The sequence below is a fragment of the Trachemys scripta genome, chromosome 1 (assembly GCF_013100865.1).
Source record: "Trachemys scripta elegans isolate TJP31775 chromosome 1, CAS_Tse_1.0, whole genome shotgun sequence".
In the NCBI taxonomy this organism is placed as follows: Eukaryota; Metazoa; Chordata; order Testudines; family Emydidae; genus Trachemys; species Trachemys scripta.
Window position 1 is genome coordinate 299,246,073 of NC_048298.1, and position 13,071 is coordinate 299,259,143.

At 44.9% G+C, this 13,071-nt stretch overlaps 1 protein-coding gene across 1 annotated transcript in view; it reads right to left on the reverse strand.

Annotated features, from left to right (window-relative positions):
• Positions 1 to 13,071, reverse strand: part of FRY (FRY microtubule binding protein) — a 305,106-nt gene that overhangs the window by 181,114 nt on the left and 110,921 nt on the right. Inside the window, exons 9-11 of the mRNA XM_034778453.1 lie at positions 8,642 to 8,734; positions 8,455 to 8,553; positions 5,366 to 5,467 (exon numbers count right to left, since the gene is read on the reverse strand). Coding sequence (XP_034634344.1) covers positions 5,366 to 5,467; positions 8,455 to 8,553; positions 8,642 to 8,734 — 294 coding nt within the window. The remainder of the gene's footprint in view (positions 1 to 5,365; positions 5,468 to 8,454; positions 8,554 to 8,641; positions 8,735 to 13,071) is intronic.

A 13,071-nucleotide genomic window follows, 5' to 3' on the forward strand; every position in this document is an offset into this window, starting at 1 on the left:
TACAGCTGGCTACGCTGGATTTACTCTACTTCCAGATAATGATCCATCAGGGGAATCTCTCACCTATGTCCTTAGAGCAACTTACTGTTTGTTTTGTGCTACTGAGCAGTGCAGAGCTGCTGGCCATAAGACCAAGTATCTCTAACTCGCACTCCACCGATGGCTATGAGGAGACCTGTAACTGCATTAGTTGATGCACCACATTCCAGAGGTGTCGGGATATGCCAGCTATGGAATCTGTCCACCCCAACCCCCGCTAGCGGCACATGCTAACCAGAGAAACATGTTGCTTCTTTTAGAGCAGCAGCATGGGACACCTGTTGGGGCACGGTTTTGGCATACTGTAGTGAGGCGGTGTGGCTCCCCTCCTGCCCAGAAGAGGGAGCCCACGTGCAGGCACCAGAGTGGGTGGGACCACCACCGCCTGTCCCCGCCCCCCGGAAGTCAAGGGGCGGGACAGGAAGTATAAAGGCCGGCCGCCAGAGCTCAGTCGGCGGCCAGCCACCGCAGGGAGCAGACGTGTGGTCGGGAGCTCCCGGCCAGGAGACCGTCGAAGACCGAGGCCTGGACCCTAGCTGGCCTGAGCTACCCCGGGCCCGCTACGAGGAGGAGCCGCCAGAGCCCGTTCACGCCCGCCACTGGGAGAATCCCTGGGAACCGCACCCCACTAACCCTGAGGGTGAGACTGGACCCGAACCCCTTCGCCCCTGCTGCTATCCAGAGGAGCCTCCTGAGGACCATTGGCCGGACTTCCCGGCAGAGCTACCGGACTTGCCGCCGAGCCCGGGCAGAGAGGAGCCCATGCAGATGGACTGGCCCGATCCCGGCGCGACAAACGAGGTAGGCTTTGAGGGGGATCATGGAAGCAGCCCGGGGGTAGCCGACCCCGGTCCGGCTGTAACCGAGTGTGAGCCTACGTCAGTGTGTTGCGGTCTGGATACCCCACTGACCAGCAGCGGCAGCAACCGCTGTTAGGGCCCCGGGCTGGAACGCAGTGGAGTGGGTGGGCCTGCGTTCCCCCCTGCCACCCTCCGCACGGGTGGCAGGCTTCCCCCTCACCCAACGCTCGGCTACGGAAGCCTAGACGTGCCTTACCTGAACTGTTTATCCGCTCAGCCCCTGCAAACAAGGGCCTGAGCCTAACTGTGTTTGCCCCGCCCTGATCCAGGGCCTGGGCTCTGAACTATTTGCTCGCTCAGCCCCTGCTAATAAGGGCCTGAGCCTAACTGTGTTTGCCCCGCCCTGATCCAGGGCCTGGGCTCTGAACTGTCGGCTCGCTCAGCCTCTGCTAACAAGGGCCTGAGCCTAACTGTGTTTGCCCCGCCCTGATCCAGGGCCTGGGCTCTGAACTGTCTGCTCGCTCAGCCCCTGCTAACAAGGGCCTGAGCCTAACTGTGTTTGCCCCGCCCTGATCCAGGGCCTGGGCTCTGAACTGTCTGCTCGCTCAGCCCCTGCAAACAAGGGCCTGAGCCTAACTGGGTTTGCCCCGCCCTGATCCAGGGCCTGGGCTCTGAACTGCTTGCTCGCTCAGCCCCCTGCAGTCAAGGGCCTGAGCTTTAACTGTGGTTGCTCCGACTCTGCACCAAAGAGCCGGAGTTTCGGGACTAACTGACTGCTTGTTCCCACAGTAGTGAGTCGGTGTGGCTCCCCTCCTGCCCGGAAGGGTCGAGCCCCGGCTAGGACCTACTACACATACCCTGAGAGATTCTGCCCTGCAATTACAGTGACATGTACAGCTGGCCCACTTGATTGCCTTTTAATATAAGGGCAGAATTTGTATTACTCGGAGATTCCTCTATAATTTTGCCCTAATACATCCAAATGTTTGCAGTGGTCATCTGGGATTTATTCATGGGCAGTTCCATTGCTTCATCTCTTCTTTTCAGCTTTAACTTCATTGTACCTTAGCTGATGAGGTCAGCTGGGATGCCTGAGTTTACTTAATAGTCCCTAGCCTGGGACAGGGTATTCTCAGTGATGGCCCTTGACTCTGGAACTTTTGCCCCTCTGGCCTGAAAGTGTCCAAGTTTCCTGACAATCATATACTGTATCTATTTCTCACAGGGTGATGTCTTGGCCATATAGAAGTCAATGGGAGTTTTGCCAAGGAGCAGATGAGATTTTATTCTGGCAGGTTGGGATAAATCTGTAATACTGTAAAGTACATCACAGGTTCATATCTATGCAAAGCAAATAATAATATCCATCATATGAGGTCACAGGTGTAGTTCAGGAAGTTACTCCAGCCAGGCTAACAGGGCTAAGTGGGTGGGGGGAGGGAGGGGAGAAGCAAATTCCACGCCTGATGGGGCTTGCAGTTTGGGGAGCAATGCCCCACCATGTCCTCCCAAACTATGCCTATGTATTAGGTTTTTAAAAGGTCTCACAAAAAAAACCCACATAAAAACCTTTGTTTCTGGAATGCTTGCTAACCATCCAAAAATTGATTAGCTTAGAGAAGTTTAAGGTGGTATAACAGGGGTCGGCAACCTTTCAGAAGTGGTGTGCTGAGTCCTCATTTATTCACTCTAATTTAAGGTTTCGTGTGCCAGTCATACATTAACTTTTTTAGAAGGTCTCTTTCTATAAGTCTATAACTAAACTATTGTTGTGTGTAAAGTAAACAAGGTTTTTAAAATGTTTAAGAAGATTCATTTAAAATTAAATTAAAATGCAGAGCCCCCTGGACCGGTGGCCAGGACCCGGGCAGTGTGAGTGCCACTGAAAATCAGCTTGCGTGCCGCCTTTGGCACGTGTGCCATAGGTTGCCTAACCCTGTGGTATAAAGTAAAGCCTTCCGAAAACTTTCTAAACGCTACCCTATCTTACTGTTTAGAACACAGAAATGCTTTCATTTCCCCACTTGACTCCCTCCCTCTTCTGATGATTTATGTGCCTGAACTTTGACCAAGCAGCTTTTCAAGTTAACGTGCAGTATAAGTGAGCATGAAAGCAAAGCTTTGCTAATGTAGAGCAACAGAGGGTCCTGTGGCACCTTTAAGACTAACAGAAGTATTGGGAGCATAAGCTTTCGTGGGAAAGAACCTCACTTCTTCAGATGCAAGAGCGTCATGTATTCGCATAAACAACATATTTAATTTTAACATTACTCAAGCCACAGTCACTAAATAAAGACATTTAAAACATTTACAAATGTCAGAATGATTTAAACGCACTGAACTAAATAACTGCAGCCGAATTTCATAAATTCTATAAAAGCAAGTCACAAAAATTAATGGCAGTGCTGTTGAGCCACATCACTTTTTAAAAACTAAAATTCATATACAATCGAGTATAAAAATCTGTATCGAATTAACACTTAAATGACAAATTATTTTTCATTTGATTATTAACTATTCCATTTCAAAACTACCATTTGACATCAAAGCAATACTGCAATTAGTTAAAAAACCAGGAAGCTCAGTCAGCAAAACAGTACATGAAATATTCATAAAACAACAGAAACTAGATATGGAAAAGATCTTTTAGGTCACCTTGTCTAACCTCCCTTGTCCAACTGAAGGAAGATAGAGAATATTTAATAAGGAATTATCACTTTGTCCAGTGCAACTTTAAAATGATCCAAAATAATAGGACTGCCACTTCCTTTTGAAAACTACCCCATAGATTACATTCCTCACTTGTTAGGAAATGTTTACAGTTACATAAAGTAAATTCTTGTCCCAATTCAGCAAACTGCATCAATAGTCTTTTTTGCTGGACAAACCATGGATTCTGGCAACCTATTGAGAGGACAAGTATCAGAGGGATAGCCGTATTAGTCTGGATCTGTAAAAAGCGACAAAGTGTCCTGTGGCACCTTATAGACTAACAGACATATTGGAGCATAAGCTTTCGAGGGTGAATACCCACTTCATCAGACGCATTGAGAGGACAGTTCAGCATACTGCAGAAACATCTTCTCAATGCTTAAAAAGCCTCCAAACACGCAACATATCTCAATTTCATTGTTCAGTAGTTACCTCTACATACTACTTTGTGTACATATGGAATTACCACTCAGTAATGAAGTGTTTTAAGATCAAACATACTACAGCACAAATATTAAACAGCAAAGTTCATTCTCAAAAAAGAGTTGGAGTGCTTATTGTAGACACTTTAACTTTTATCTATCGGCCTAGATTCTAGTATAGCCTCCACAATCATAGTATCTGAGCACTTCACATATATGAATGAATTTGCCCTCACAAGGCTTGTGAGATAAGGTATTTACAGGTAATAGTATTGAGGCAGAGAAAGACTGAAAGCCTGATCAGAGCACTTTGAAGTCAGTGGAAAGACTCTCACTGAATGTAATAGGCTTTGGAACAAGTCCTAACTACAAGACCATCCTTCCTCTCCTTCTTTAAATCAATAAGTGATGATGTAAGTTTCACATCTCTGACATTTCCTTCACTATTCAACAAAAGATCTTAATTTTACTGTACACCAAATAGCATCACAGGGTGTGCACACCAGAGAAAAAGCATCTTTTAAAGAAACACATATCATACATTCACGAGGTGAATTTTTTAATATTTCTTAGTTCATTAAGGACTGGATGAAAATGGCTGTGATAATAATTAGTAAACCATGTATCAGTCTTTGGGAAGAACATCAATTGTTTAGGTGGACAGAAACAGTAGTACCACAAACGTTTTAATTTAGTTTTAGTTTCTTTAATGAGACTTTCAGATTGAAACAAGGAGAATCAGTACCACGTGACCAGCCAGCTTTCCTCAGGCCAGCAGCAAGTGCTCCAGTTTAAGAACCCCTGACTGAATGAAGTAAAAGGTTCAAAGGTAACATTTGGCAATTTTCTTCTTCCATTCCATTCCTGGCCAACTTTTACCAACAATTTAGTCTGTCCTCACATGCATATGCAATATTTGGGTTGTTTGGTTCAAGCCACTCTCCATTAATAAAGATATGAGAAATTCAAACTAGGTATAGGAATATTTGTTTTCATTGACAAAATCCTGTATTGTTAAATTATAAAAACATTGCTATGAAATAAAATTACTGATAGATTCTGCTATCATCAATAATCTAGCTCAGGGGTTCTCAAACTGGGAGTTGGGATCCCTCAGGGGGTCACGAGGTTATTACATGGGGGGGTCTCGAGCTGTCAGCCTCCACCCCAAATCCCATTTTGCCACCAGCATTTATAATGGTGTTAAATATACAAAAAAAAGTGCTTTTAATTTATCAGGAGGGTCGCATTCAGAGGCTTGCTATGTGAAAAGGGTCACCAGTACAAAAGTTTGAGAACAACCTATCTAGCTAAATCACGTAAAACTAAAGACGACCCAGGCTACGTACAGTGGAGCTAGCAAAGTATTAAAAAAGAAAGTAAGATACTAACTTTGAGATTGGATAGGCAGTTGTTGAGGAAAATATGCCATCTGTTTAAAAAGAATTGCTTCTGACTGACACAAAGCAGGCATGTTACCAAAGGATACAAAGCCTAAATAGAAAGAAAGATGATACAGGATTATTTGTATGTCAACAAAACATCAAACTAATTTAACACTAGAACCATTGTACATTTAGAGTCCTAGATCCCCTGTGTTATGCTATATGCACCAGCCAACATAAACACATTGTTCAATAACATAATTTAAAAGGAATGTTTCTCTAAAGCTGTTATGAATTTGTATGGATTACTTTGTACAAATTTAGAGTTACATTTGCACCAAAAACAATCAAATGCTTAAGTGTAGCACTGTTCATAAATCCTAAAGATGGGCCAAAATTTTGCAGCATCATAGGACTAATTTCTGTGTCAGTTAACTAAGAAATATAGTAGCTGGGGAATTATTGTGTGTGCCATACTCAGCATTAGAATTCCCATAGTCCATTGTTTGTTGTTTACAGAAGACCTAACTCCCCTCAAAATCCATGGTTATTTATTTGAAGAACTGTCAGATCCCAGGGGTACATGGTTTAAATGATGGTCAAAACATAAGCCTTCTGGAGGTTTAATCTTGTAGGGTAGTTACGCAGACTGTAAAAACAGGCAAGACAAAGGATAGAAAACCAAACACTGTATGCGGGGTTCTTTTCCCAAATCTGTTCTGACCAGCGTTTGACATTTGTATTGCTATTGTTAAGCTAAAATATTAGACTAAAAGTCAGGAATAAATATGTTGATTTTGACAGTGACCTGCTGTTCCAAGCTCCTCCTCTGGGTCAGTTCTTCTTTAAATGCAGCCAGGTCAGGCCTTTAAAAAACAATGACCAAAGAGGAGGCAACTTTCTGCACCATAAACACAACAGACTCTTAAAATTAACCCTAAAATTTCAGCCTAAGGCTTGCCCCTAAATGTAAACCTCACTGTAAAATCCAAATCCTGTTTCTCTCAACCTAGGGCACAGATTGTCCGTAGCTAGCTTAACTCCAAGTTCACTGACACATAAAACCAAATACATATAACTTTTTAGCATTCTACATCAAAACACAGAAATGTAGTAGCCAGAGGAGAATTAAAGCTTCCTCACAAAAGCCTTCCTCACCAGACTGATAAACATCATGTATTTGGCAGATGAACAGCCCCATGCAGGCAGAGCCGTCCCTTGGGTACGGCAAATAGGGGTGACTGTCCCGGGTCCCAGGACCCCCCACGCTTCTATAAAATCATGAGGAGGCAAGCGGGGAGATGAGGCGGGAGGGGTGAGGAGACAAGCGGGGAGGCGAGCAGGGCAGGCCAGTGGGGGGGGGGGAGCGGAGGAGGAGCCCCCCTACTAGAATCTCCCCCTCTCCCCAACGCCTCCTGCCCATCAGCAGGTTCCGCTGATCAGTACCTCTTCTCCCTCTCAGCGCCTACCACCTACCACAGATCAGATATTTTGCTGCATCAGGAGGTGCTGGGAGTGGAGGGAAGTGAGGGCGCAGCGCACTTGGGGGAGGGGGTGGAACTAGGCAGGGAAGAGGCAGGCCGCGGGTGGAGATGGGGTGGGAAGAAGCAGAGTGGGGATGGGGTCTTGGGGGAAGGGGTGGAGTGGGGGCGGGGCCTGGGCGGAGCCAGAGGGGAGCACCCCCCAGCAGATTAGAAACTTGGCACCTATATCTTGGGTCCCACACCCTACTAGGGACGGCCCTGCCTGCAGGACAAGATAGGTTAAATGGATATTGACTGAACAATGACTAATAATCCCCAAAACATAATTCTCATAGCAAAAGCTCACCCCCTAAAATTTAAAGTAGCATGTATTCTTGTTTAAAGAGGCCAATAGTCCTTCCCCTGGAAATATCTGCAGCTACTGCTATCACTGCTAGCTGCTTACCATTCTCTTCTTTGCAATGTTTGCTTTTCTAATAGATCATCTCAGGAGTCTATTCTATTTCATTACTTTTCATTATGTGGTATCTGTATGTGAGAAATCTCACAGAAAGGCCCCAACTCTATCCCTTACTCAAATTGAGTACCATTTACTTGAGTGAGAAGCCCCATTATCTTCAATGAGGTTATTTGTTTGGGAAAGTTCTACTCAGCATAAGGATTGAAGAATTGGATCCTTAGTTTGCTGTAGTTTCAACAGTGTTATCAGTGTGTCTGCATCCGCAACAGGGTTGGCTACGCATGTGCCTAAAGGGAGAAATCTTGGCTCCATTGAAGCCAATGGCAAAACTCCCACTAACTTCAATGGAGGCAGAATTTCACCCAGAAAGAAGTATTTTGACTCCCTTCTGGAACTGGCTGGAGTAATGACAGAAGCAGTCACAAGTGTGCCTGTACGAGTCCATCAATGAAATCAGATAGCATCACTTCCCAACACTCAGTGAGATAGTGGGGGACAGGGAGTTCCTTTTGACTTGTACATAAATAAGAAAGGACCAATGAAAATAACTGTCTTTTCTTAAAAGGCCAAAGACTTCAAAATGGATTAACAGAGGCCGCAGTGCTGAGGTGTACTGACCCAGCTGGAAAGATAGAATGCTTAAGGCAGCCAGCATCCACCTGACTCAGTGCTCCATTTAATCCAATTCAACTATACACTGTTATGCCACTGTTAATCTCTCAAGAAAACATGAAATAGAGAGCTTCTTAGCCGACATGCTGTGTAAAAAGGCACTGTTGTTTTAAAAGGCTGTTATATATTGGTTTGTTCCCGCAAAACATTACTTAACCGTTTTGAAAGAGCTGTTCCCACATGTCCCATTAGTTCTCACTTGACAGGCAATGCACTCTGTTAAGTTTTTCCTCTGTGCTAATGGTCAGACTCAACAGGTACTGACCATTTTATAATCATAATTGCAGGATCTGAAAACACCTAGAGGATTCAGACTAAAATAGATGTGGATATAACATATACTTTTGAAATAGTAATTAATTGTACATTGAGCCAGATGCAGATAAATGGTTTCGCAACAATTCTGCAAGCCCTTTGAGAATCTTGCCTAGAGAGACTTCTGATGAAGAATTTTAGCTTCAGCTTCTCAGGATTACTTACCAGTGAGTGCTTCTTTCGAGAAGAAAGCTCAAGTGTTGTGTCATACAGGCTTTCAACAAAGTTCCTCAGACAGGGGACATTCACTTCATTTTTAACAGCCTGAAAAGAGATTTAATGTTAACACTGTTTTTCATACATTGACTTTCGTATCTAACTTGAAAAAATCATGCAAATAAATAAAACTCACAGCAGCTACAGGTACAAGAATTTCAACGAACAGTCCTGCTAATGCATGCTTGATATCTTTGTCCTTCACTTCAAGGAAATAATGTGCACATTCCTGGCAGACAATTAAAGAGAAGAAAAAAGATTGCACATCAGGTGGAATAAAAACATCTCAATGTTTGCTAAAAGCATATGTGATAGCTTTTTTCCCCTTATACTGCAAAGAACATTTTATATGTCAATTAAGATTTAGGTTCCACATTCACAATCTGCCCTAGGTATGAGGCAGTGCATAGTCCTAGCAACAGATCAGGAGGGAATTGTGGCTCTGTCCATGACTCTCCATTTGCTTTAGCTTGTGCAGGCTGGTTAATTGGGGGGCCAAATGCAAGGCTTCCCACAATCCCCATCCCTGCCTAGCCTCTCTGTGGGAGCAGTAGTAACAGCCCTGCATTCAGATCCACCTGGAACATAGCCCACAGAAGGGAATATGGAATCCCCTTTTGTCTCTTTACTCCACCAAGTGGGTGCATGAACCAAGGGACAATCCTGCCCTAAATATTTTGGGTTAGATTATGTTTCAAGGACACAGTAATTGTGAGGGCATGAATTGTAGCTCAGAATGGAGCTCTTCACTGTGGAGGGTAGTAATTTATTATGGGGCTATACCCGCAATAAACTACTTCCCCCATCCCCATAGCTGTATTGGTCAGTGAGTGGAGAGGAAGGAGCAAAGGATGTGCCCATTCCACACTCCTCTCTCTTCAACTGCTCTGGAAATGGAGTAAACAGGCACCTAGCTCGTTACTCCTGCATATCTTGGCCCAAGGCCCAGACAGATACTCTTCCTCCTCCCTGGGTCTATAGACAATACAGGTCCTTGGCCACCCTCACAATTTTCCTCCATCCCTTCCTGTGAAGAGCATTTTTTCCCCATTGATGATAATTCACATTAAGAGCTCTCAGGTCTTGATCAACATTATCCCTCCATCTTCTTCTTCGATGGTTAGACACCATATTGATGTTCCTCCAAGAAAGGCTTAGCTGGTCCGTCTTCTGCTGTCCCAAGTACATGCCGTGCCCACTGGAGTTGTTGAGATTTCACTACATTTACTATACAGTAACTCCTCACTTAAAGTCGTCCCTGGTAACATTGTTTCGTTATTAGGCTGCTGATCTATTTGAGAACATACTCATTTAAGGTCACGCAATGTTCCAATATAAGGTTGTTTGGCTCGCCCCACTCTGCCCGCCCGGCATCCAGCTGGGGAGCGGGGTCGGGATGCGATGGCTACCCCACTCCGCCCACCCGGTATTGCAGCCGGGGAGTGGGCAAGCCCCGGACCCTGCTCCCCGGCTGGAGCGCCGGGCGGAATGGGGCAAGCCCCCACGCCCCGACCCCACTCCCCAGCTGGAATGCCTGGTGGGTGGAGCAGGGCAAGGCCCCGTGTCCTGACCCCGTTATGCCCCTGCCTCAACCAAGCTTCACAATCATCATTGGGGAGTACAGTATTAAATTGTTTGTTTAAAATTATTTATAACTTATACTGTATATGTATATAATGTCTTTTGTCTGGCGAAAAAAAAATTCCCTGGAACCCACCCCCTACCCCCGCATTTGCATTAATTCTTACGGGGAAATTGGATTAGACATATTAGAAGATTGGACCAAAAGAAATAGGTTCAACAAGGACAAGTGCAGAGTCCTGCACTTAGGACGGAAGAATCCCATGCACTGCTACAGACTAGGGACTGAATGGCTAGGCAGCAGTTCTAAAGAAAAGGACCTAGGGGTTACAGTGGACGAGAAGCTGGATATGAGTCAACAATGTGCCCTTGTTGCCAAGAAGTCTAACGGCATTTTGGGCATTTTGGGCTGTATAAGTAGGGGCATTGCCAGCAGATCGAGGTATGTGATCATTCCCCTCTATTCAACATTGGTGAAGACTCATCTAGAGTACTGTGTCCAGGAGAGGCTGAGGGAACTGAGATTGTTTAGTCTGCAGAAGAGAAGAATGAGGGGGGATTTGATAGCTGCTTTCAACTACCTGAAAGGGGGATCCAAAGAGGATGGATCTAGACTGCTCTCAGTGGTAGCGGATGACAGAACAAGGAGTAACGGTCTCAAGTTGCAGTGGGGGAGGTTTAGGTTGGATATTAGGAAAAACTTTTTCACTAGCAGGGTGGTGAAGCACTGGAATGGGTTACCTGGGGAGGTGGTGGAATCTCCTTCCTTAGAGGTTTTTTAAGGTCAGGCTTGACAAAGCCCTGGCTGGGAAGATTTAGTTGGGAATTGGTCTTCCTTTGAGCAGGGGGTTGGACTAGATGACCTCCTGAGGTCCCTTCGAACCCTGATATTCTATGATTCTATGATTAGCTTAACATCGTTTTGCTTAAAGTAGCATTTTTCAGGAACATAACTACAATGTTAAGAGAGGAGTTACTGTAGTTGGCTCTTCGTAGACTTCCAACAGTTCCCTATTAGATCTGCTCTATACATCATTTTCCCTTAATACCCCCAAAACTCATATCAAGACTTTATTTTTGAAGGTTGTTAGTTGCTTTTCTTTCTTTTTAGCAAGAGGCCAGGTCTCTCATCCATATAAAATACAGGCCTTATAAGGGTTTTCCTTTTATCTCGTACAATAGCCAGGTCATCAGCACATCCAATGAGTTGGTGAAGGCCCTTTATAAATTCACCCCATCCTGACAATTCTGCAGTTAGCACTTTTTCCATAGCCACATAAAAGGGTATCTGGGACAGTGCGTCTCCCTGCCTTAGTTAGCACACAGCCTATATCGTATACAAGGACGGTTCTCACTATCTTTTCCTCCCTTGCCTGGGCGTGTAAACCAATTTCAATATAGCCTGTAGTTTATAATTATTATACTGTAAATATATGTGTAAAGTGCAAGCTGAATTATAAAACACATCAAGTATGGCTGATTTTAATACATACTTTTAACACCTATTAGAATACATTTATATTCTTTGCGTGATGGTGAGTTTGGCACTCAAATAGTATGGTGATGACTACAGTACAAAAATCTAGATAGATTCAATTTGAATCTTGCTTCCACTAAATGGAAATTTTGCCATTGCCTTCAAAGGGAGCAAGAATGGGCCGCAATAGTACCGTACTATCAGAAAACATTACCATTTATTCATACCACCAATGTACATTTCACACACACAAAATTGTGCAACATGACACCTCTGTGTAACTGATATGAAATTATGTCAGTATTCATGAATGTGGCTGCACACATGGAAACATAACCAATATGGACTGTGGGTGGGCTGCTCCAAAGAAAAGAGGAAAAAGAGATTGTTTCTATGTTGCTAAATATGATATAAAGCATTTTGCCAAAATAAAACTTATGCAGTTGCTATTTAGGTTTTATAGAAAACAAAAAATATATTTGTATTAATTTTTCAAATATTTACTTTAGGACATTACCATAGGGTATATTGATTTTTATCTCTGAGAAATCTTCACTCAGCTAGTCTCCATACACAGGCCAGTAAAAAAGCATGTATTTTTAATAGGATTTAAAAAAAAAATTAATGGCGACTGCCAATGTGTCCATCTGTCACACAAAATGCCCAGAGGGAAAAAGAATAAAGATACCCACATGTAAGCTAATCTTTTAGGAATAGTGACCTTTGTGCATTAAGGACCAAAAAATGAGGTTTTTTTTAAAGTTCTAATATGATTTTCCCTGCCTTTTACAGCATGATATACCGTATATACTCGTTCATAAGCCGAATTTTTTTAGTAAAAAAGGAAAGCACCAGAGAAGGGGGTCGGCTTATGAACGGGTATAGAGAGGGAGAGGTGGGACACAGCCCCTCCCCCCAACAGAGGGAGCAAGGAGAGGCAGCACAGCCAGCAGAGCCAGAAGGGACGAGGCGGGGCCAGAGTCTCTCCGCTTCTGGCCATGCTGCTCTCCCCCCAGGCTCCGAAGCAGCTGCAGCTCTAGGGCTGGCAGGCTGCAGCCATGCTGCTCAGCCCCACCCCCAAGTGCAGGCTGTGGCTGTGCCACCTGGCCTGCCAGAGCATGCTGCAGCCGTGCCACCCGGCCCAGCCTGCTGGAACATGCTGCGGCAGCGCCACCTGGTCTGGCCTTCAGGAGCAGGCTGCAGCCGCACTGCCCAGCCTGACAGAGCAGCTCCAGCCAGGCCAGAGACATCCTCCCCAGATAAGGTGGGAAAGAATGGGATGGGGAGAGTGTGGGGGTTCCGGGCTAGGGGTGGGGTCATGTGGGGGGTGGTCACAGGGGTTACTCCCCTGACTCCCAGCTTCTCCCCCACAAAAAATTTCCCCACCAGTTGCTGTCCCAGCCCAGCAGGGTAAGCAGCTGGCGCGCCAGGACACTTTGTTTATTTAGGTTTACCTCCGTGCCTGCGGACGTTCGAGGTAAACAAACCATTTCGGCCCACCAGCGGCT